Source organism: Camelus bactrianus, chromosome 34, assembly GCF_048773025.1.
Source record: "Camelus bactrianus isolate YW-2024 breed Bactrian camel chromosome 34, ASM4877302v1, whole genome shotgun sequence".
NCBI lineage: Eukaryota > Metazoa > Chordata > Mammalia > Artiodactyla > Camelidae > Camelus > Camelus bactrianus.
Window position 1 is genome coordinate 13318721 of NC_133572.1, and position 26112 is coordinate 13344832.

Genomic DNA, 26112 nt, shown 5'->3' on the forward strand with positions numbered 1-26112 from the left:
AATGTCCCAGAAATCTTAGGGGTGGAAGTGGGGCAAATAAAAGGCTATTTCCTCAGAAATCGGCAGGAGCAAACAAAAATATTAGGACCTCTGGCTGAATAAATGGAGAAGCAAGGCGGAAAAAAGTTGTATTCACATCCTATGAACTATCAGTGAAAGCAATCAGGAAACCCTTTCTCTTTTTGTGTCTGCAACTTTTCAAGCGGTAGTGATATCCTACGAACTTGCAACTATCTGCAACTTTCTAACTACAGTTGACCTTGGAATAACTCAGGTTTGAACGGCAGGGGTCCACTGACCTCAAGTTTTTTTTCAGTAGTTAATACTACACCACCACATGGTCTTCAGTTGGTTGAATCCGTGAATGTGGAGGGTTGACTATAAGTTATATGAGGATTTTTGACTGTGTGGAGGGCTGGGAGCCCTAACCCTCTTATTGTTCAGGGGTCAACTGTCCTTTCTAGTATTATTACTCTCTTTTTCAGTTTTAAAGAAGTAAAATATGAGAAGGCAATCTTCTTCACAGACTCACTTTGCTGAAAGAGAAAGCAGTTATCACGACACAAGAGTTTAAATAAAACAAAAATATATGGGGAAAACTAAAGGAACCAGGGCTTCTTAAAGATACAGGTGATGCCAGGTCTGGGAGGAAATATACAAAATGAGTATAGAGTAGCTTATAAAAAAGAAAGCAAGGAATCAGGAGCAATGAGGTGAAGGAAAAAAATACAGAAACCAACTTAGACTCTCACTACCCAGAGATAGGACTATTTCAGCATAAAGAATAACTATGGATGAGACATCAAATATGTTAAAAATCTGTAAGTTTATAACAATACTTGAAAAAAAAGGACCTATTAACCACCTTTGGGGAATGCTAGAAAACCAGCTCTTACTGAAAACTGGTAAAGAAAAGGAAAGAACTTTCAATCTGCAAAGAGTTAACAAGGAAAAAGTTCTTCTTTATAGAAAAATCTAGTTAATAGAAATAAGGGGGGTGAGAATTAGAAATCAGCATTTTGTACTCCGCTAATTAAATACTGGCTCCAAGACAGGCCATAGTCATTAGTGGTTGCTAAAACCATTAGGTGAAAACCTGACTGAGAACTTGATCATTACAGCGCGGGCAGACGTCACCTCAACCCTGATCGAGCTAACATCACAAAAGAATAACCAGGTATTATATACGTCCTGAGCGATACCAGGGAAAGTACACTCTTGCAAAACATAAAAAATAAAAATAAAAAAGCCCAAATACAGCCAAGCTTTTAGATCTAACTAAAAGTTACAAGGTAAATAATATCAGGAAGCACACAATCAGGAAAAGACAGAATGTAGGAAACTATAGGACAAAACAACTAGTTTCTTCAACAAACAATTTGCATGTGATACAAACAAGAAATAAGGGGAACCTGTGGCTATATCAACCAAATCCAACGGAACGCATGAATTTTATCTGAACCATGATTTTTTTTTCAAAAAACATAACATTTGATGAGACAGAAATCTGAGTAATTTTATTTGATGGTTTTGAAGAATTAATACATTTTTTAGTTGTGATGATGGCATTGTAGTTACCTATTTTAAAATGTTAGAGATACATACTGAATAAGTTATAACTGAAATGATATGATGTCTGGGATTTATTTCAAATAAATAAACCAAGGAGGAGTGCGGAGGGAAACTGAGGATCATAGATGGAAAAAGATTGGCTGTATGTCAATAACTGTTAAAGGTACTTAATGGGTACATGGCAGTTTTTAAACTACTCTCTCTACTTTCGTATATTTCTAAAAATTTCAATAATATGCTTTTTAAAAAAGAATACCTGGGAAATGCTTTATTCTACAGATGAAGGTAAGGGTGTCCGTTCCCAAGAAATTCCACAGGGGTTGGGTATCTTGTTACTAATTCATTTTTTGTATTTAATTATATTGCATAATCAGAAATTCTTGCTTACTACTTTAGATTCAATACTATAAAACAGGTCAGCAAATGTTTCCTGTAAAAGTGCCAGACAATAAACATTAGCTTTTGTGGTCCACATGGTCTAATCGCAACTACTCAGCTCTGCCGATACAGCATGAGAACAGTCGTAGACAGCATGTAAAAGAACCAGCACGGTTCTGCTCCAATAAAACTTTATTTATATACACTGAAATTTGAATTTCATATAGTTTTCACACTTCACAAAATATTATTCTTCTTTTGATTTTGTTTAACCATTTAATTTCATTTTTTTACATGTAGCTGTCCAGTTTTCCCAGCATCCCTTATTGAAGAGACTGTCTTTTCCACATTGTATATTCTTGCCTCCTTTGTTGTAGATGAACTGACCATAACTCATGGGTTTATTTCTGGACTTTCTATCCTGTTCCATTGATCCATGTGTCTGTTTTTGTACCAGTACCATACTGTCCTGATTACTGTAGCTTTGTAGTATAGTCTGAAGTCAGGGGGCATGATTCCACCTGCAGCTCCATTCTTTTTCTCAAGATTGTTTTGGCTACTCTGGGTCTTTTGTGTTTCCATACAAATTTAAAAAAGTTTTGTTCCAGTTCTGTGAAAAATGTCATTGGGAATTTGATAGAGATTGCACTGAATCTGTATATTGCCTTGGGTAGCATGGCCATGTCTAACCATTTAAAAATATAAAAACTAATCTTAGCTCACAGACCATACAAAATAGGCAATGGGCTAGAACTGGCCTATGAGCAGTAATTTTAGACTCTAACATAAACAATTATCAGTTTTTAATAATCAACTCTATTGTAGATAAGGCTCTTACTTCAGTGAAGAGTTAAATAAAATAAAATAAAATAAAAGCCACAGAAGCATACCTTAGAACTAGAAGCATTTAACATGGTAGCTGAAATTCCTAATTGTTTCAAAACCATTAACTGGTCTTCCATAAGGGAGATCAACGGGCAAATCACGAGTGTAAAACCTAAAAGAAAAAGAAATTGACTTTAAATTTTACACCACCACTGGAATGAGTTACAACCACGTACCTTCTTTACTATAACTTGGAGCCCCACCCATCAATTCAGACTGATTTTCAATGCAGTCTTAGCAATATACCACCTATTTCTCATCCTCATTAATAAAGCAGGTAGGTACGAATAAATGATCATTAGCCAAATAAGATATAAGAATAAACAGAAATCTCTCACCTTATTCAGCCCTGTAAAAATAAAGATGAATATCATTTTGAAGTTTGAATTTACTATTTTTTTTACCAGTTTTAGTAATCTCAGTAAAACGATGTAAATCAAGTCAAATACCACCCAGTAACATTAGGAAAAAGTTATTTCAAAGCTTTCCAAAGAAACCATAACAACCTATATAACCCAGAATGAGAGTTAACATGATTATTTTTGTCCACTAACTGCATCAGATTAATTTATTCTGAGCAGAAATCAGTGAACAGTTTATTGCCTGACTCAAGTTCTGCTAACAGTCCCCTTTCTCTGGGAACTGAAATTGTTCCCAGCTGTTCTACCGTTGTTAGAATCATATAACCTTATGTTTCTATAGTTTCTTCCTTAAAAGGATCTGGGGTAGAAAGCAGACTCGTTTAAAAAGGAGACTCAGATGAAGACCTTATCAAGGATTTCACCCTCTCCATGAGTCCCCTCTCCTGTATTTTCATTTTCTCCCTCATTTTTGGCAACTTCTCATTACATTTAAATATGGTCAAGCCTCTCTCAAATTTGAAAAACCCTGGACCCGTAATTCAGGGCCCTGTCTTTTTCCCTCCTTAGCAATTCTTTCCAAAGAGCGCTCCTTTCTCTAGTTCCACTTCCTCCCTCCTACTCACTTGCAAACAATTGCTATTAGGTTTCCACCCAACCATTTTGCTGAAACTGCTCTAGCCAGGGTTACAAATGAGTCCTTATGTAAGTTAAATTCACTGGAACTTTACATCCTTATTTTATTTGACCTTTTTCCAACAGCCATCACTATTTACGCTCCCCCCTCCAAAAATACTCCCTTCTCTGGGCTTCTGAGAACACCATGCTCTATGGACTCTCCTGCACTTTGCTACTCCTTCTCAGCCTTCTCCGCAAGGCCCTCCTTCTCTGTTTATCCCTAAACTCTTGGTATTCTGGTTTTTGTTCTGGGCCCTCTTCCTTCTCATGCTGCTCTGGATGATATAACTCGCTTCAGTGGCCACCTCCTCACTAAGAACATCCAAATCAGCTACCTCGGATCTCTCAGATCCAAGCTTTATACAAACATCCTACTCAAAGGACAATTCTACCTGGGTATCTTGCAGCCATCATAAATTCAACATGCCCCAACTTATCACCTTCCTCCTCTCTCTATTCTCAAAAAAGTTCTTTCCCCAACGTACCCTATTCACTGACCTGTGTCACCATCTGTCCCAGCCTCAAATCTGGGCCCGATTCTAGACTCTCTCTTCTTCCAGCTCTCTATCCAATGACTACCTCCTCAATATTCTGGAATTCCTAGAATTGTCTAGAATTATACTTCTAAATCACAAAGTTAATTTTAAGCCTCTTACCTGTTTAAAACCCTACAATGGCTTCCCACTAATGTAAGAAGTTTTAAAAATATCTTTAAAGGAGGGAGGGTATAGCTAAGAGGTAGAGCACATGCTTAGCATCCATGAGGTCCTGGGTTTGATCCCCAGTATCTCTATTAAATAAATAACTAAATAGGCCGAATCACCTCCCCCTTCCAGAAAAATAAAAGAAAAGAAACAAAAAGTCTTTAGACTCTTTCTGCACATCTTGCCCCTCACTGCCTGCCACACTAAAATTCTTCCAGGTTGTTGACTGCACCACACCACGCACATTCTGTTACTTTCGGGCTCTCACAAATACTGCTCCCCTGCATGAATGAATATTCTTCTCCACCCCACCCACAAATCCTTTTCTTGCCTACTTACCCTTTAGCTTTTAGCTCAAATGCCAATTCCTCAGGACAGCCTCCCCTCACAGCCCCGAGACCAGATAGATCTTTGCACTGACTTAATTCTCTACTAAAACATTGATCACAAAACCTGTATTACAATTGCTTGACATTACCTGTATTCTCTAGACCAGGGGTCAACAAATTGAGGTTTGGTTGCTTGTTTTTGTAAATAAAGTTTTACTGGAACACTGCCACATCCATTCCTTTAACCTACTGTCTCTGGCCGCTCTCTTGCTACAATGGCAGCTCTGTAGTTGGCAAGAGACCTCACGGGCCAGAGAGCCTGTAACATTACTGACCAGCTCTTCAGGGAGGAGTCTACTGACCCCGGCTCTGTATCCTTGGAAATGCCCACAACAGCAGCATCAGAGAGCCCGTGAGAAGTGCAAGCTCTGGGTCTCACACTAAGTCTGCAGCTGCGTGTCGACTGGATCACTGGGTGAGCCCTGGACACCCTGAAGGCTGAGAAAGCACTTTACATGTGAGCTCTGAGAAAACGAGGCCCACGCCCATCTGCTGACTACAGTGTCCTAGGCCCTAACACCACAGCAGACACTCCACAAAGTCCCGGGACTAGACTCCTGGCCTACAGATTCCTTTTCTAGTGCTTTTTCTACTACAACATGTCTTTTAATTATGCTTCAGGAACCAGATGTAAGAATGACCTACGCTCAGAGTCTTTAACATTCCCTCTTTATATGAGCCCTTGAAATGTCTATTCGTGGAGAGCTAAATCAGCCAGAAAGGCACAAATGTACGGTTAGAAATTTTTTTAAAGACTTAAACATATATTAAGAGAAATAATGTTTCTTCAACTTAAAATGAATGCTCATTAAAACACACCATCTGAACATAACGCTGGTAACTGGTAGCACAGACTTTTCCCGCCTCCTGTCGGCATCACAAGAAATACCTCCTTTCCAGACATGGTTGCGTTAATTGTTTCGAGCTGAAGTGGCCTGAACTTCTGCAGTTTAAAGACATTTTGCAGAACATCTTTAACTTTACCAGACCACGGAAAATCTAGGGAGAGAAAAACAAGCGAAACAGATTAGAACTACTTAGGATTCTAAATGAGACTCAAGGGTGAATGGCTATTTTTGTAACAGAGAAGAATCAGATCAACATTGGTAAGACTTTTAATACTATGGACAATTCAACTTTTATAATAATAATTTTGAGATCAGCTGAACTCACTAAGCTAAGTAAAGTCAAATTTAATGACCTATCATAAGAAAAAGTACATCAGAAGAAAATGAAAATATTTGCCAGCTGAGAAATCACCTACACAGAGGAGAAAGGTGCTTGGTCAGGTATTTGAAAAACAGTCTGAATGTCGATCAGGGAATTCCTGGTGTCACAGAAAACTCAAATGTCACAAACAAAGTTAACGATTATCTGGAATTTTGCGTGTCAATATCTTGTTTAAAAGTGAATCCCTGGAGAAGCGGGGTGGGGACAGCTCAGTGGCAGAGCACATGGTTAGTATGCACGAGGTCCTGTGTTCAATCCGCAGTACCCCCATAAAAAAAAAAATCTCTGTGGATAAAAGTGAATCACTAGCAAATAAAGCCTATAACGCACTGCAATTCTGCCAAGAGCTCTAGTATTTCACGGTTAATGATACACAGGATGCTTGGCAAGATCTTGAATCAAGAAAGGTTTGTTCACAAGGGCAGGAGAATGAACAAGACTTTGATGAGGAGTTTGAATTTCTTTCGTTTAATTTTTTTCTAGTTAAAACTTAGAAAATTGAGTAAAATAAAAATCTTGTTAATCTGATTGATGTTGCTAGAACCATATTTCGGCCAAAGAATAAAGTCTGAATAATAAAAGCTTCATTTAAAAAGAACATGGGTAAAAACCAGTCTGCCTCCAAGTTGCCCCGCCACGTAAGGAGCAGCTAGTTTCACCTCTAAGCTGCCTGTAAAGTACTGACCCAAGCACAGTGATTTAACTCCAGTTTAAAGAAAGGAGAAGAACAAAGATCACAAGGGGGGAAAGAAGAAAAAAGAGCAAACCTTCTTTATTCCAAGAAGCAGGTGAAGAATCACACGCACTGCTTTCCCCGGAGTCAGAATTCTCTAAACACTGGTTTATTCTCTTTGTTAGGACGTTTTTTTTCTGAATCAGCTCCTGTTGCCTTTCTAGAAGTTCTTGAATTTGAATGTCTACTGCATGTAGCTCATTGGTTATAGCATCCAATTCCTCACTTAGCGCTAAGGAGGAGGAAAAAAGATACAATGACTAGACAGAGTTAATTACAACTTTAGGCTAACCTATTGTTGATTTTTTTGATACTTCTCACCATCGAAATTATAGAAAACTTACCGTAGTATATAGCAGAGTGGTTAAGAGAATGTGTTTTAGAGCCACAAAGACCAGAGTTAAATCTTCCTCTTACCTGCAGAGTGACCTCAGGCTAAGATTGTTCCCATCTGCAAAATGGGGATGTTACCTGGCTTTCCTAGTATTGCTATGAAAAATTAAGTGAGATAACATATTGAAAGTTCTTAACACAGTACCTGGTACACAGTTTAGCAGTTAATAAATAATAATTATTATTCTTTATTATGCTGTAGGGCAGTGGTCCAATCATCTCCTAAATCATTTCAGTAAAATGACCAGACTTTGAAGCAAAAGGAAGTTATTTAAAAGTAATCCCCTAACTACTTGGCTATTATTTCATAAAAACATTTCAGATTTGGGTTCGTACGGTGGCGTGGTAAGGAGTCCGTGATTATAAACAAGATGGTATCATAGTAAAAAGAGAAATCAAGTGTGCTGCTGGCACTGGCATTACAACGCCAGCACACTAATTGATAAAGAAGCCTTAACGTATGATTCTAATCAATTTGAGTATTAAAATCAAAATGAGATTTCTTTTGACACCACTTTAGTGGCAGCTGGAAAAATTTTAAAGATGTCCTTGGTGCTTTTTAACAGTGTCCAGTTCTAATGTCTTTTCATGAGATGAAATCTTACAGTTGCGATTTAAAATAGGATGCTGTCGTGGCTTTGAATTAGGGATTAGTCTCTGCACGGTCATGGGACCTGGTGAAGCAGTCCCCTGCTGGTCCTGCAGTCAGAAGTGCCCACCACCTCTCAATGCTTCAAGACCCAGGAAGCCCTAGAGGATGAGGTACAAAAACGTGACCCACGAGAAGACATGAAACACACCAAAAGAGTTGCATTTGCCAATATCTATCACCAGAAACTAGAGGACATACATGGGAACAGGTCGTAAGGCTACTAAATCAAGGTGGACAGAATACAATATTGAATGAAGCCAAATTCACTGGTGTGGATTCAATAAGAAATCCCAATTTAACATGCTAAATATAGTGGCCAGGAGTGGCTCTGATAATTTACTTAGCTGGTCCAAAGACGAATATCAAAAAGTTGGGATGGGACGATACAAGTATAGATTCCAATGGAGTCGAAAGGCTAGAACCTCCTGGATACACTCTAGAGGAGGGGGTCGTGAGGCTTAGGGAGATGCAAGTGCAGGTGGATTGATCGTCCGACCTCTGACTGACCCCCAGGAGGATCTGGGGGACCCTCCCTTCACCAAGGCTGTGATAAATGCATTTATGGGGTATCCCCAGCATCCCTGACGAGCTCTGGAGTGGCTGTTCTCTGTAAGCCAGGAACGACAGTAGAAGTACCTCCTTTGAACTAGACTACCTGAATCAACGAGAATGACGGATTCCAAGGTATGGGGGCTAAATGCTGGCAATTCAATTCATGGCCAGAGGAGAGGCAGAAGAGGTTACGTAACAGAGCAGAAGCAGTAATCAGAATAGCCTGATCCACAGAGATCTTTGGTACTGGCCAGTTGATCCTGGTGTCTGAAATGGAAACAGGTTACTAGATTTGTACAGGCAGAATACTAAGGCCTGATTCTGGTAAACACAGGTCTGATTTGAGTCACCACCACAGAATCAGAGACCTTCAACCAGGTCCCAGAAGGCAGCCAATTCATAGACCCAGAGTCCCTTGAATAAAGTGTAGGCTGGGGCCCTTTGAAAAAGAACTCTTCTACACAGCTAAAATTTTATGCAGTAAATCTTTCCTGCATGAGAGAAACTTACCAAGGTAAACCGTGTATTGGGAAAAAGGAAAATAACTTCTCAGAAATCACTAGACATCAACTGTGAACTGGTAATTTCTGGAGGACTGAAACACCATGGTGAGGCACCAATCAGAGTATGGACTGGACTTAGGCAAGGCAGGTGATCAGTGCAGTTGTGCTCAGGCCCGTCACACAGTGGGCGAGGAGGTCCTCTAACCGCTCTGCGGTTACTTCCTCAGTTCCAGATACATGAGGGCAAATATATTCAGTAACTGATCAAGTTTGCACATTGGTCTCCTGGCGCATAAGTAAGGACTGTTACGGTTGGAAAGACCAAGTGGAAGGCAGTGTAACTGTGCTTCTCTACCGAAACAGTGAAGAGTGCTGTTCCTCCCATAGCCAGGATTCACGGGCCTGGGAAACAGGGGTGAAAATGGGAGTGGCTCCTCTTACTATTACCCTCTAGTGATCCACTAGTGAAATCTCTGCTTCCCATCCCTGAAACTTTGGACTCTGTTGGTCTAGAGGTCTCAGTTAGCAAGGAAGAACTGCTTCTACCAGGGAAGAAGCAAAAATTTCATTAACTGGAAGTTGACTACCACTTGGCCACTTTGGGTTCTTCATACCAGTGAATCAAAAGCAAAGAAGGGGCTTACTGGAGTGGCTGGGGTGGGTGAGCCTGACTATTAAAGGGAATTGGATTGCTATGACACCAAAGAGGTAAGAAGGAATACATGTAGAATATAAGGGATCCTTTAGGGTCTCTTGTGGTATTCCCATGTCCTCTGATTAAAGTTAATGGAACAAAGGTATAAGTTATATAGCAACAAATTGTACAACCTAGAAGAAATGGACAAGTTTCTAGAAATATACAGTCCACCAAAAATGAATCAAGAAGAAACAGATAATCTGAACAGACCAATCACTAGAAGTGAAATAGAATCAGTAACTTAAAAAAAACCAAAAATCAAAACCCAAAAAGCAAAAGCCCAGGACTGGATGGCTTCACTGGGGAATTCTACCAAACATACACAGAACTTACACCGATCCTTCTCAAACTCTTTCAAAAGACTAAAGAAGAGGGAACACTCCCAAACTCATTCTAGGAAAGACCATCACCCTGATACTGAAATCAGACAAAGACACTACCAGAAAAGAAAATTACAGGCCAATATCTTTGATGAACATAGATGCAAAAATTCTCAACAAAATGTTAGCAAACCAAATCCAACAACACAAAAAAGATCATACAGTATGATCAAGTTGGATTCATCCCCAGGACACAAGGATGATTCCACATATGCAAATCAACCAACGTGATACACCACAATACCAAAGGATAAAAATCACACGATCATCTAACCGATGTTTATTTAACAATGGCTATATTCTATATCTACATTATGTCCTTAAAAATCCCATTTTAAAAATCACAAAACAATATGTATGAAATATAATAAATTTTGTTGAAAAATAATACATCTGAATGTTACACTATTAATCTGAGTAATGAAATTATATGTGATTTATATTCTCTACTTGATAATTGCTCAGGTTCCTAAAATTCTATCAAAAAACACATCAGTCAGCATTGCTGCTGGGAATGTAAGATGGTACAGCCACTATGGAAAACAGCAGGGAGGTTTCTCAAAAAATTAAACATGGAAATATCATGTGATCCAGCAATTCCACCTGTTGGTGTACATCCCCAAAAACTGAACGCGGAGGCTCAGGTAAATATTTGTACACCAATGTTCATAGCTATGTTATTATTCACAAAAGCCAAAAAGTGAAATAACCCAAATGTGCACCGACAGACAAATGGATGAACTGAAGGCAGTATATACACACAATGGAACATTACTCAGCCTTAAAAAGATACACATTACAAAATGGATGAACCTCAAAGACATGCTTAAGGGAAATAAACCAGACACAAAAGGACAAATACTGCATGATTCCACTTATTTGAGGCACAGAGAATGATCAAATTCACAGAGACAGAAAGCAGAATAGTGTTACCAGGGGTTGCAGGAATCAGGGAATAGGAGTTATTGTTTGATGGGTACAGAGTTTCAGTTTGGAGTGATGAAAAAGTTCCAGAGATGGGTAACAGTGATGGGTGCACGACAATGCAAATGCACGTAATGTCACGGAATTCTATGCTTAAAAGTAGTTAAAATGGTAAATTCTGTTGCATATTTTAGCACAAAAAATCTGAAAAAACATCCTTTCTAGAAACAGAATTTTTAAAGCAAATATTTTTAAAATTTGCTTTTATTAAGATTTTTTTAAGGAGCAGTTTAAGGTTCACAGCAGAATTGATGGGAAGGTAAAGAGAAAAACAAAATTATTTTCAAAGAACATGCAATTAGAAACAGAACAGAATGAACTACAAAATGTAATCATTTCCACTAACCTGAAATGGATGCCATTGTAAAACTGAATTGGAGAGCCAAATTTCTTTCTAAAAATGAAAGAAAAGTCATAGCAACAATTAAAAAAAAAAAAGTACCGTTGATAATGCGCAATGATAATCTGTTGTTACTAAGCATGGAAAATATTAGAAAGTAAATTATAAATGCATTGACCTTTCAGTAAGGACTACAAGGTTTTTTCCACTCCTAATTTTTATGGAAAATTCTCTAGATTTCAGAGAAGTGTCCAAAGTCACATAAACGTATAATAACAAGTACAAAGTCAAGAACACTTAATAAACATTCACCAGATACAAAGTTATATTGCAAAAAGCTTTGAGGTTTAACAGTTTTAGCATTGAATTACTGTGTGATCTTAGCAAAGTTAAACAACCTGTTCCACTAAGCCCCTTTCCCTATCTGCTAAATTGGGATGGTAGTAGCTATCTTACAAATAACAGGTTGGATAGATTCAAATATCCCAGATGAAGCAAAACCCATCAACACAATACTCAGATTTGGGGGGGGGGGATGGTATAGCTCAGGGATAAGAGTACATTATTAGCATACAAGAGGTCCTGGGTTCAATCCCCAGTACCTCCATTAAAAAATAAATAAATCTAATTACCTCCCCTCAAAACAAACCAAAAATCTTTAATTAAAAAAAAACCAGAAAAACAAAATTAAAAAAATAATCAAATTAATCACTTAACATTTTACTGAGAATTAAAGGGTTACAATTTAGGCACAATGCTAACAAAGGAATCAGTATCACTGGAGGGGTGAGATTTCATAAGGAGAGAACGTGAAAGGTCAGAAGTGGAGGGAAAACCCAGTTTGTATTAAGGAGTTCGAAATATTTCTGCATGACTCAAACATAAGAGTACACATGAACAAGCGGAAGGAGATGAGGCTCAAGAGTAGGAACTTTATTTAGATTGTCCACACTCTCCAAGAACACTTCCCCAACTCTGGCATGAACAAGTCACATTTTCTAAAACTAACTTAAAATGTTCTCCAAAGGTAGCTTCAACATCACCCTACTCTATCCTTACTCGGACTGCTGACCTTATGCCCTTCCTCACATAGAATCTGGAAGCCACCAATAGGCTGAAAAAATAGGTAGGGTCGTCTTTGCCTTGCTAGAAGTTTGAAATAGACACACCACTAGAAGATATTAAGTAGGGGAGTAAACAAAGGACTTGTAATTCTTTATTTATATGAATAGGCCTTCACCATTTGGTGGAAAAATAATTCTCCAGGAGGGCAGGGATTGAGTCTCTTCACCCTTGTTCCCACACAACCTAGCAAAGTGCCCTGCATTCAGCGCAGGCTCAGGTGTGCCCCAGATTGAGAACAGAGGCTCCCTCTATCATATGAAAGAATGTAATCTACAACCATTTCCCCCAGCCCCAACTATTTCAAACAACTCCTTTGATTATACCGTTAAAAAAAACTGCTCATGAACTCCTTCCCCAAATGATGTGATTTAATAGCAAAAGCTATCTGAACATAAAATGTGTTCAAAAATTAATAAGCTATATTTAGCAGGTCTGTCAGAAGTATACCTAGGCACAGTTAAAATCAAAAACAAACGAAGACCAGCCTTGAAAAGTCCCTTGGCAGACAAAACCAGCACAGTCATACAAACAAAGCTTAATTTAGCTTGTCTTGAAAGATTAACTTGACCTGGGGCATTTCTTTTTTATGTCTCTGGAAATCAAAACTTAAACTGTTTCCCAAGGTTGATATGCGATAACCACTAACAAATTTCCTATCGTTTAAGAAAATCCTAATATTATAACCAATCCGGGTGAAGAATAAACAGTCACTGCCCTCTTACTAAATAAGCTGCTTTATGACAATATAGCCCTGAGCCTCATTCCATGTTTTGATGTTCTGATTTGAGTGCTCTCGACTGGCGAGCTGTCTTTTTAAAAATCTCGCTCTCTCGCTCTCGACTGGCGAGCTGTCTTTTTAAAAATCTCTCTCTCTCTCTCTCTCTCTCTCTCTCTCTCTCTCTCTCTCTCTCTCTCTCTCTCTCTCTCTCTCTCTCTCCCTCCCTCCCTCCCTCTCTCCCTCCCTCTCTCCCTCTCTCTCTCTCTCTCTCTCTCTCACACACACACACACACACACACACACACACACACACACACACACACACAGCGTCCCCAAAGGCGTTCCCCAATAAACAGTGGTTGCAAATAAACCAGTTTTGGTGACCAAGCCTCCTGCATGGAAAAGACCAGCGATAAAAAGAGACCGGTCGGCAGTGGAACGTGCCCCTGAAGGCCCGAGTTCCATTACAGCTGGGCAAGGATGGAGAGTTCCATGAGAGGGGCGGGGGCCCCCGTCTCTCCCCTGCCAATGACTTGGTGGAAGGAAGTGACCCTGCCTCCCCATCAGGCAGTAAAAGAAATTATCAGGCCTTTCAAAGTGGTAAAAGGAGTTCCCCCGAACCTCTCCCCAAAGGGTTAAGGAACGCCCTCCCCGCCCCGGTCTCCGACCCCCAGATTCAGGTCCGCTACGCACCGCTGTCAGCCGCGCTCGGGTAAAAACTTCCCGCCACCGGGCTTTCCTTTCTCTCCAGCCGTGAGCATCCACCCTTCCGGGTCGGTCAGTTCAACCAATTGCAAGTAACATCCTTCTCTTATTGGCTGAAGGGTGTGGCCACCATTTGCGTCACTGAACAAGATTACAGATTATTGGTTGATATTGGGAGCGCGTTACACCAATGGGAAGCGGCATTGAAGTGGGGTGGGGGTGGCTGCGTGTTTCCGGAAGACGTGGCGGCTCTCGCCTGGGCTACTTCCCGGCTTCATTTCGCCCGACTTCGCCTCACACCCTGGGAGCCCCGAGGTGTTGTCGCCGCCGCCCTCACCCCTGCAGCCATGATCTCCTTAACGGACACCCAGAGTAAGCACTTGCCCCAGGGTCCTCGCCTCGAGCCCCGCACACCCCTTGCTCGGGCTGGGTCTCGCCCGCCCCTCCGCCCGCCGGGGTCAATGAATGAAGCTCCCCGTTGGGAGCGGCGGCCTGGAGACCCAGCTAAGGCTGCGGGCGCCTGGAGGCCGCCTTGAGGAGCCGGGGGCTGGACTTGCAGGGGCGAGTCTGGCCCGGGAGAGGAGTCGGTGGAGTCTGGGGAGGCGCCCGAGCTGGGGAGGGGGAGCTTTTCTTCTCGCGCCGGGGTCGCGCCGCTCTCACTCCCAGGGAGATGGGCGCTTTGTTCCTGCGAGCGGCTGAGAAAGTTTGCTGCGCGTGCCCGCGGCCCGTCTTGGGGACAGTTCTGCACATGACACACTCGGGGTCCTCTGCAAGTTACTGCTGGTTGTTTGGGAGGCTGCGTGTTAAATGTCACCTGTGGTAGGCTCTTTTTGAAAATGTGCTTACGCTTAAATATTTTGAATATTTGCCTTTTTGCCACCACTGGAAGCAGCCTTTTAACAATCCCTTGCAACAACTTCACTTTTCTACCGGCTAATGTCTCCACAGTAGTAAAAAAAAAAAAAAAAAGCCACTTTGTGTTCAGTTAAACGATCTATTTCCTTAATACTGTATATGGTACTTGTGGCACATTTTATTATTTTAGCATCTTTTTCTGCCTGCCAGAGTTCTCCAGGCTTGTCTCTGAGATTAGCATTGCTGTTTTCTTTCCTTCAATGTAACATTTCCACTTTTCTTCCCCTTTTTGTCAGTCTTAATAATTTTGTAATTACATATCTGCCAGCCCGGCTCTTCCTATCTTCTGATGGTCGTGATAGTCTTTTTATTTCTCTTTGTTTGATCTGTCACGCCTTTTTTCCTCCTTAGTCTGTATAACTTACTTGAATTTTCAAGATTTTTAGAAGTAAACAGTCTGCTGAAATAAAAAATAGAACTTCCGTTAAAAATGCCCTGTTTTAAAGTGGAGTCTTAAGGTTTGGCTAACTTGTCATAGCTAACTTGAACTTCAGGGGAGCTTCTGATAATCTCCTGCACACACTGGCCACCCCAGTCAGGTTGGACGGTCTGTACCTTGGGTGCCCATTTTGGTCTACCTGTTCTGATCAGAGAAAATATAAGTATAGTCCTTTTTTGTTTGGGGGTTTTGGGGGATTCGTTTTTTGTTTTTTCAGTGTACTGTTATAATAAAACTAGCAATTGTATAAAATTGCATAAAAGCATCTTGTTTCGGTTTACCATGTGCTTTCGTATAAATCATTATCCTTAATTCATCTAAGAGCCCTGTAAGGCAAAGAAGACTTACGTCTCTTTTATAAATTAAAGGAGACTGAAAAGAAATTCAGTGTATAATCATGAGGCAAGTGACAGAAACAAGAATTGATCCCAGGTCTACTGGCTCAAAAATCTTTGTTTTTTTTTTTTTCCCCACTGTACCCCATTAGCATCTATATATGAACTTTATTTGAAATCTATCTTAGAATGATGAAATTCTCCCATAGCAAAAAAAAAAAAAAAAAAAAAAAAAGCAGTTACAACAGTAAATATATACCCTATAAAATTGTGCATTGTTTTTTTTGAGAGATTTTGTAGGATATTCAGAGCCTGTTTACTTTATGGTGCACAGTGCTCTGTTCCCAGAATTTAAAGTCCAAAGAATTTAGCAGAATTGTATAAATTGATAGAATTTATGTCTAATACTACTAATTACTCAAGGAAGTACTTAATCTCTATATAGTTTTCCTATCTTAACTGTTAATACTCCTATCTGAGCTTGCGGTTATTACATTGATAAAAATATGAATTATTTATCCTGTGCATAGATTTTCTCTTCTATCGGAGTCTTATAGGGTGAAGTGCATGATGTACATCCTTCCAAAAACCAAAACAAGGGGTTGGGTTGGAATATGGGCAGAATAGGAAGCATTCTCCTCACTTCATTAAACTGATGAAGAGGATGATTATACTCTTTGCTGTTTGTTTGCCAGATGTTTTAGATAGGACAGTGGATGGGAACACAAAATGATTAGTGAACCAAAAGCTCTTTGGATTTCAAATTGTGTTCATGTGTGTGTTTAACTGTAGGGATTGGCCATCATTCATGTGATTTGCCAAGATTAGTCTGGGATCCTGATTCTGGGAGAGGGTGACCAAGTACTGATGAGAATAGAGTAAATAGCAATTCCTGATTGTTTTAAGGGGTTTTATACTTGCACTCCCAGCCCCAGCCCCCCAGCCCCCAAAAAACCCAGAATCTTCATTGGTAGGTTGGAGTCGAGTAGTTCCTATGCTGCCTTGAGCTCTTTACTTCATTATGTCACATTACCTGAAGTTCTACCATGATATTCAAGTGAGTTCTTTATTATGATGTTTTTTCTTTTTTAAAGGGCATTGTAAGAAAGACAAATGCTGCCTTAGAATATCTTAAATAAGATACCAAAAAATGCTAACAGTGACTGTCATTGGACTCAGCGTATCTTTTAAGCATGAAAAATATGAGCCTCCAATTTTCATAGCAGTTTGTGGAATACACTTAGCAGTATATTTATGGACAGGCACCTGAATTCTTTTAGACTAACTTTCAGAGTAAAGGATAGCTGGAACAGAAGGCAGTAGTTAACTGTAAATTGAGAAGGTGAAGGCTGTTGAAAAAGGCATATGATAGAAATTTTCAACTCATCAGAACATTTTACATGCCTTAAATTTTGAAGTAGCTGTGACCTAGATTTTAGCTTTCTGGAGCCGAGGCAAAAAAGTTAAGTAACAGATCAAAAATCACTATTGTGTATTTAAAATTATGTTTCCAAAAATATGGTGGCTTCTGCTCTGATTCATTATTTTATGTAGATAGTGTTGACGGGTAAAATAAGGGTTGGTGACTATTTCCTGAAAACAAACCTAAAATGATCAAGGAAATAATTCGGTGGATTGTGCTTTGTAACATTAACAGAGCAGTGCAACTGTAACCTTAGAGAGTTAAGACTCTTCAGACTTAAAGGTAAGTCTGGAGTGTAAAGGCAGTAAAATTATTAGTTTTATCTAAAGGGCAACCATAGGCTTAAAAAGCTTATACTTTGTCCATCACTCTGTATTCAGTACCTAGGACAGTTGTTGCCATCTAGGAGTTGGTCAACAATTCTTTGTTTTTGAATGAAAGAGTGAAAACCCAGAATATTAATATTAGGTAAAACCATTTGAAATGTTGGAGAGGTGATTTTAGGAATATAACACTAAATATGTGAATGGATTCATAGTTGAGATAAGTTTGTAGAAGATAAATCATAAGCTGTCAGGATGTTAAAAGTGATGCCTAACTTGAAAGTTCACTGTTAAGGAGACAGCTGCTTAATTCTCAGAATCTTTCCTGTTGCCATTGTAAGAGGCAGGGGGTAACTGAGTGAGGTCTGTTGTGACCTCTTGTAGCATTTCTAGTAGGTTAAGGAAGGAATTTGTTTTAAGAGAGGAAAGAAGGAGCTGCGGGTATTGTGCATATAAATGCTAGTTGTGGACTGCGAAAGGAGAAAAGGAGACTAAACGTAAACCCGCATATGTATGTCTGGTGCCAGAAGGGTTCTTGGGAGGGAAAAAACATAACCAAAGGTTTAGAATCCTGATTCATCTTTCTCTATTGTGAGTATATTTGTGAGAAATGCTATCTCTCATATAAGTATTAGAGATTTCCATTCATATTTTAAATTGAGGGTAATTTGCTGATGTTAATATAATTTGTTATAGGTCTTAATGAATGTCATTATAAACTTAACCTGCAGTGCTGGGGTCCTGTTTCTTTATATGGGTCAAAAGGAAAACTGAAAATTTTTTCTTAGGTAGTTAACAGTGATCTTAACGTAACTTTGATGTTTCTCTACCCTTAACCATGTAACTTGCATTGCAGAGATCGGAATGGGGTTAACGGGGTTTGGAGTGTTTTTCCTGTTCTTTGGAATGATTCTCTTTTTTGACAAAGCACTACTGGCTATCGGAAATGTGAGTTTTTCAATATATTTTTGAAAATTCATAAGGAAATTTTAACTACAAATGAATTATTGCCTGCTATTAAGTTTGGGGGAAATAATTCACTGTTGCTCGTGTGAAGATTCCTGTTACACTCTCTTGTTTCCATCAGGGATGAAACCTGTCACCTTTCTGTTTAAGTAAAAGGTAAACGCTTAATGAGGTTTTCTAATTTCATAACTGCTCTGTTGAGGGTTTGATATGTGATGTATAATAGATTAAATTAAGACTACCTCTAAATAGGAGCTCAAAATAGATGACTTAAGAGCCCCATGTCTTGGTAAATTTGTTAACATGTTTTGACTTTATACCTCTGAGATTTAACATTTGCTTCAATAGCATAAAATGAACAGATTTTTAAAAACCACTTAACCCTTTAAAAAATAGATATCACTGTTAATATTTGACTTGCTAAGAAAAGTGTGTATATTGTTTATATGGAATGTTTACTCTGTTGTCCATGTGTGACGGTTGTGCAAGAGTTCTAGAAAATAATAACCCTTCTCAGAGGCCAGTAGAGTCACTGAATAATGATTAAATATTTTTGAAGTGTATATTAACATCAGGCTATTAATTGGACATTGGAAAATATAAAGAATAACAAAATTGTTCAAAATTGAGGTTTTGATAAACAGTAATATAAACAGTATTGGTATCTCAGAATGTGAAGCTTAACCATGAGTCTTAATAAATATTTGTGAAATACTTTTTACTAAAGAATTGTAATGAAGAAAGGCAAACATTTGGGAATAAAACCTGGGGAAATGCAAGCTTTTAATAGATCACCAGTTTTTGTCCATTGTCTGAAAACATGCAAACTATATAAGTACACCCGAGAACGCATGGCTGTATTTCATTGCTGCTGCTACCAGATTTCTGGAGTTAATAAAACTAGGCTCTTCTTGCTGGCTTTGCATGGTTTCTTCTACCACCAACTTGGCCATGTCAGTATGTCTCCCATCCCATCCCTAGGAACTCCTGTAGCCCCCATGATGCTTTTAGAACCAGGAGTACCTTCAGGTGACACATTTTTGGGCAGCTCTTTTGCCTTGCCGCTCACTCATCTGCTTGACTAAGTCATCTCCCTCTAGCCAAACCTGGGGAAACCACTGCAGATGCGGGTGCCCACTGGTAACACCTGATCTTTCTTTGTTTCTCTTCCTCATGTCATCAGGCTAGAAGGGGGCTGACAGGAGTGGGTTACAACTGCAGCGGCAGCACAGTTCCACCTCTTGGTGTGCATTGTAGTTTTCTCCAGCCAGTTCCCCACATTAAAAGCCACACATCCTACTTTTTATTATATTTAGCTTTGACCTTACTTTTCAGATTTATGCAGTGCATTTCACTGCTTCTTCTATGTCGCATTTCCTTTCTCTTCTAGGTCTTATTTGTGGCTGGCTTGGCTTTTGTAATTGGTTTAGAAAGAACATTCAGATTCTTCTTCCAAAAACATAAAATGAAAGCGACGGGGTTCTTCCTGGGCGGTGTATTTGTAGTCCTCATTGGTTGGCCTTTGATAGGCATGATCTTCGAAATTTATGGATTCTTTCTCTTGTTCAGGTAAGGCAACCATTTTATTTTATTTTTTTCTCTTTCAGTAAACCATTAAGTCCAATACTTATTACAGAAACCCAGATGTGTTTGTTAAATGTAGATTGCCTATGTAAGGATATAAATTATCTTGTCTTTTCTTTTTTAAAATTTTTTATTGAAGTATAATTGGTTTACAGTGTTTCCGGTATACAGGAATGTGATTCACTTACACACATACATACATATCCTTTTTCAGATTCTTCTCCATTAGAGGTTATTATAGATATTGAATATAGTTCCCTGTGCTATACAGTAGGTCCTTGTTGTTTATCTGCTTTATATATAGTAGTTTGTATCTGCTAATCCCAAATTCCTAATTTATTGCCCCCCCATAATGTATTTTCAATGCAATAAAATTCATTTTGTTGGCATTTTAAGGCACTCTCTTTATGTTCGCCATTTTTATCAACTACACAGTGATAGATAACATAGCTCGATCCAGCACTTTAATTCTTAGAACTTGATGTGCAATAGCCACTGCCACTTGCTGACACTTCCTTTAGTGCATATAGATGTTAGAAAATTTTGCAGCAAATACATCATGGGAGGTTTTGATCAGTCAATATTTTACAAATGCCACTTCCCAAGTAAATAATAGTACGCAATGTGAGAGAATCCTTGTAAGTAAAGTCGGTTTGATTATTTTTTCAAAAAATGTGTGTCATTTGCCTTCTGTCTGCCAAGCCCCATATTGCCCTCAGGAGACACCAGAATGAATTAAGTGCCAAATCCGCTTTTGAGAATCTCTCATTGCTGTGTGGGAAACAGACTGTAAAGACACCAGTGGGCTGTAGTAGTAGTGCCATTCTGGATGTATGTGCAGAATGTCACAGAGGCATAATTAAGGAAGGGATCAAATCCAGGGAGAGCTAAGAAATGTTAACTGAATTTTGATCTCTGGAACATTCAGAATTTTAACAGGACTCTTTCTTTTTACGTGATTAACGGACGATTCTGGTCATAAAGAATGTGTTCATTCTAAGAACTTTTTTCCCTCTCCCAGGGGCTTCTTTCCTGTGGTCGTTGGCTTTATTAGAAGAGTGCCAGTCCTCGGATCCCTGCTGAATTTACCTGGAATTAGATCAGTAAGTAATCATGTATTTAGCGATATATTTTTTAAACCATCAAAATAAATGCTCTGTGATGCTCTTTACTTTTAGAAAGCTAAGGAATTGAGACATGATTAATTGGTAAGTTTTTTATTATGATATAAATGGTTACATCACATAGATTATGGTTACCATGAATACCGGAGAAAATAATCATTGCTAAACCTGTAAAACCTGAAATTTTGTTCCACCATATCCATTTTTAATACTATTCTTCAGTTTTTAATGTAACTTGAATTGATATCCTGTGCCTCTCTCTTTGAGTGTTCAAAGGCACTTTTCAATTCATTTTTGTATGGTTTCTAATTTTAGAAACAGTAATATAAAAGGACACCATTATTTTTTACAACTGTTTTCATTCTTAGACTGTCTTACCAAATGGGGTACATTAGGACCATTAAATAAAGCAGTATGATACTGGGAGTCAGATGATAGAATTCTGTTCCCAGCTCTGTCCACAGTTTAAACAGTCTTGTCAGATCTGTTTCTCCAGTGCAGGCCGTCAACTTCTTAAAGTTGTTTACAGATATATGTGTAGATGTTTCTAAAGAGATGGAATTCTCAAAGAGCTAAAGGATGGCTTACCCACTAAAGAATAGGTACCACTATAAGCTTAATTTCATTTGCATCCTCAAATCAGTTTTAGAGTCAGAACCTTACGGCCCAGATAACCTACATATTTGAAGTTACTTTTGAAGAGAGATTGCTGTGCTTTCTCACCACCTAAATTTACCATAAAATTCTAATGAGTCCATGAATATTTTGAGAGCAGCTTTTCTTTTCAGGGTGCTGATTGCCTATTTGTGATAAAATAACATGTGGGAAGGCTAGGCTTATAGGGGTGTATCCAGATTTCATTTGCATTAGTCTCCAAGCTCATACAATAGTCAGTATTTATACTTAGCATGTCTTTTGAATGTACTGAAACTTCTAGTTAAAGAGCTATAATCATGAATCATGTCCTTAATTTAAGGATTTTTCAGTATTTGCATAAATGGACATCCAGTACTATAAATTAAGTATCCTATTATTACTACTTCATTGTAATGAATACTTATGTAAAAATGTGAATAATGAAAAATGTGAAAGAAAGGGTTAAATGATTACTGGATTTTGATAGTATTATAGCCACTTGGGTTATGTAACTTTTACTCTCTCCACTAATTACTTTGTTTCAACATTTGTTTGCATCACCATCTGGAATGCTGGAGAAAAGCCCAGTTGCTTTATATTTGGGGTGGAGTAACCAAAGTAAATAACCACTTACATCAATGTGTGTTAAAACTTACGTTCCGTAATTCTCAGTTTATGCTTGCATCATTAAGTTTGTTTTTAATGTCATTGCCACTTTCAGTCTGAAGCCCAGAATACACATTTAAAATATTGTTAGTCAATAGCTGTTGTTAATTATTGAACTTAATGGAGTTAAATCTGTTCAAAGAGTACATAGGCCCAGGCGAGATCCACAGTAATGGTCAGTTGAAATTCCTTATTGGGTTCATTAATGCATGAGTGGCCGACATTTCCAGCTTTTTGTTTATTTTTATTTGTTGTTGAGCTATCAGTGTTAACTTCATTTTATCCAATCCAATTTTTTTACTCATTGTGTTGCATTTCTCATGCTGCACCCTTAAAGTCATATGTATAACATGCCAAGCAAAAACTTTTAGAAAAAAAACTTTTTTAATACACATTTATGTGTCAGAAGACAGTGGTGAGCAGTACTGGATCAGTCATTGTCAGTCATACCTTAGATTTCCACAAATCTTATAAAGCTGGGTTTTTAAATCAACATTTAAAGCGGTGCTGTAATGTTTTATACTGTTCTAGGCTTTCTTTTAATTACCCGTTTTTCTTCTCTGTACAGTTTGTAGATAAAGTTGGAGAAAGCAACAATATGGTATAACAACAAGTGAATTGAAGACTCATTTAAAATATTATATTATTTATAAAATCCTTTGAAGAATATTCAGCACAAAATTAAATTACGTGAAATAGCCTGTAATGTCCTTTACAGAAGTTTAAAACGTGCAGCCTACAGAGTACCAACAGCAGTTAACAAAGAAGCGGGGAAACAGGCTTCTAATCCAGTGATGCAAGAACGCAGCAAGCAAACTGAAGGGGATGAAACCTATGTTACAGCGCACACTGAAACTCTTGAAGGCCATTTTTCTTGTTTTCCCACCATGTGCGAAACACAGCCATCCTTAGAGAATTGTAGCGCCTGTTTCTTTTCTTTTTCTTTTTCTTTTGAAGATGCAAGAGCGCCCAGAGGCACTGGCTTTTTAGAAATGTCCATGGCAGTGGCGGAAATATTTCCAGCTGGACTGTGTCTCTGAAAGTGATGCATGAGTTAGATTGGATTATGTCCTTTTACTGTATTCAAACCAGGAAAGCCCAGAGTCGATGTATGAATCACTTTTTTTTCTTTTTGTAAACATATGGTTAAAAAAACTTCTGTGGTTCTTCTGAATCTTAATATTTTAAAGCCAGGTGGAAATCAGAACTCGATATTCTTTGTTGGAATATGCAAAGGTCATTCTTTACTAGCTTGTAGTTTCTCAGTTACAGCTGACGAAGCACTTTTGTGTTCAGCAACAATCTCTGAAAATCCTCATACCCCTTGGGGACCTGACCTGAGTGTCTGTCTCTGTCATTAACAAAAAGCATCCTTGCCCATGAAGGAATCTGTTACATAGCTTGTTTCATTGAATCGTCTTTTATTTAAGATACTAAGTGATGAAAACCAAATGGATTTTTCCATGTCATGATACAGGTTTTCTTTTAGTTTTTGAATCTTAGCAGTGGTTTATTATTTTGCTTTTCATAAATTAAAATAACTACTGGCAATGTTTAAGTTGTAACGTGTTAAAAGGTTCCGCTTACACTTGTTTTTTTAAAGGCTATTCACATAAGCCGACTTCTCCCCTCATTTTCAGCTTTTTCATAACATAAAAATCAATATGCATAACATTTGCTTTTCACATGGGGTTCATGGAGAGAATATCTGAGTTCACACGCTAAACTTATTTTACTGTAATTAAACTGGCTATAGTGTTCTGCACAACATGACACTACAAAAATGACATGTGGTTTATTCAACTGTTGCTGCTTGACAGGCAGCAGTAGGAAACAGTGGTTACTTCTTCATTGGTAGTTTTCCAGGGTGGCGCCCTTTTGGTAGATATAGGAACACATTTCAACAGCCATAGTTCTTTGTTTTACCACTAACGATTGTACTATTTGCTTTTTTAAAACAGTTGCAAAGCTTTTTAATGCATAAAGTCGTAATCAAAATTTGTGATTTTTATTTACGAACGTGTCTACGAAATATTTTATAGCCTATGTTATTTTTTGTTAAATCTCTTGGTGCACAGAGAAGTCCCAACCTTGCTCAGCTAAAGAAAGAAAGACTTGGTATGTAGTCTGGTGGCTCAGTCTTGTGGATTAGTCTTTTTGGTACCGGCGTTTGACTTAGGATGTAATCTGTGAAAGTAGATTGATTACTGACAAAATGAGTCTCCTACCTCAATAGTTCATGGAACGTTAAGAATCCTAGTGTTATGTCTGATGTTCTTCAAAAAAGTAATATCCTCACTTGGAGAGTGTCAAATATATACATATTTTGGGGATTGACTTACACAGGTTGCCCTGTAGGACTCTATTATACAGATTTTTGACTGACCCATATTATTTCCAGTGGCTAGATACTTCTGCCTTTTTAGAGCAAGAACGGTATCTGTTATTGTAGGAACATCTGTATTATTCAACTCCTTTGTAGACATGAATTTCTATCAAAATGTTCTTTGCACTGTAACAGAGATCTCTTTTTCAACAATCTTATTTCAGAGAGCATTATCAGACTGTGTAAAGGATGTGATCATCTCCCAGTCGTTAGTAAGATCGAGAGGCTTGGAGCAATTGGCAGTCTTAAGTGAATCCAGTTTTCTCAAATGTGAGTTTGGGACTGCTTGGCAACATTGTGTGTTTCTTATTCAGAACCATTGATGAGGCTCTATTTTTAAGCATACTCATCTTCTGACAAAAAGCAACATACATCACATCGTTCCTTCCTTTCCAGAATTAGTCTTCTGTCTTCGTGACAAAAAAATATACACTTTGATTATTGCTATAAAGATGGAAGAAAAAGGTCTAATGCGACTTAGCCTTAAGTGTTTCTGGCATTGTTCCAATGTATTTTCTGTAACAGAAACATATTTGGAATGTTTTTCTTTTCCCCTTAGAAATTGTAATTCCTGGGATACTGCTGCTTTAAAAGGCCTCACAGATTATATGATCTAACAATTGACTATTGTAAATACACTTGTCTTACCTCTCAATAAAAGGGTACTTTTCTATTAACTGGTGGTCGTCTGAGCTTTGGGGACTGTAACGAAATTCCATAGACTGACTGGCTTAAACAACAGATGTTTATTTCTCACAGTTCTGGGTACCAGGAAGTCCAAAATGAAGGTGCTGGCACATTGTAAACCTAAAACTGGGCAGCCCTTTGGGGAAATTATTTCTTCCACTTGCTTGTGAGACAACTCACCTATGGGGCTAACTGGCCCTGGCAGAGAATAAAGCCAAAGTAGGAATTGCTCCCAAAGACCCCATTCATCCTGTACCAGAATCCTCTATTCTGTCATCAAAGAGGTCATTTGGATATTTTAGTATCTTAATAGCTATATTGTCCAGATAATCTCATCCAAGATAGGAACTGTTTGAGAAAGATAAATATGGTATCACTTATGTGTGGAATCTGAAAGAATGATACAAATAAACTTAATAACAAAACAGAAATAGACTTGTAGCCATCGAAAACAAACCTATGGTTACCAGAGTGGAAAAGGGACTGTTTTTTTTAATTGTTAAATTGAAACATTCATGATTTAATACAACAAAACAACAACAACAACATTTAATCAAGTGAAAAGTAATGAACTGAACAATAAACACTCAAAACTATTTCCATTGGAAACATGTTAAGGTGAATATGGGGTTTCATTACCATCTTACTGCA

At 38.4% G+C, this 26112-nt stretch overlaps 2 protein-coding genes across 4 annotated transcripts in view; one reads left to right on the top strand and one right to left on the bottom strand.

Moving 5' to 3' along the window:
• Positions 1-14075, bottom strand: part of RECQL (RecQ like helicase) — a 25507-nt gene extending 11432 nt beyond the window's left edge. For all 3 annotated transcript variants that reach the window (XR_006721862.2, XM_010946504.3, XM_045510294.2), the window contains exons 1-5: positions 13966-14075; positions 11436-11483; positions 6963-7160; positions 5785-5964; positions 2841-2947 (exon numbers count right to left, since the gene is read on the bottom strand). Coding sequence is in view for 2 of the 3 variants with exons in the window: in XM_010946504.3 (XP_010944806.1) it covers positions 2841-2947; positions 5785-5964; positions 6963-7160; positions 11436-11451 (501 nt within the window). In the remaining variant the exon portion in view is untranslated. The remainder of the gene's footprint in view (positions 1-2840; positions 2948-5784; positions 5965-6962; positions 7161-11435; positions 11484-13965) is intronic.
• A 124-nt stretch (positions 14076-14199) lies between these two features.
• On the top strand, positions 14200-25451 carry GOLT1B (golgi transport 1B). Its single transcript, XM_010946505.3, has 5 exons — positions 14200-14349; positions 18269-18360; positions 19769-19947; positions 20984-21065; positions 22957-25451. The coding sequence occupies exons 1-5, from the start codon at positions 14325-14327 to the stop codon at positions 22993-22995; spliced, it is 417 nt and encodes a 138-aa protein (XP_010944807.3). The 5' UTR covers positions 14200-14324; the 3' UTR covers positions 22996-25451.
• The last annotated feature ends 661 nt before the right edge of the window (positions 25452-26112 follow it).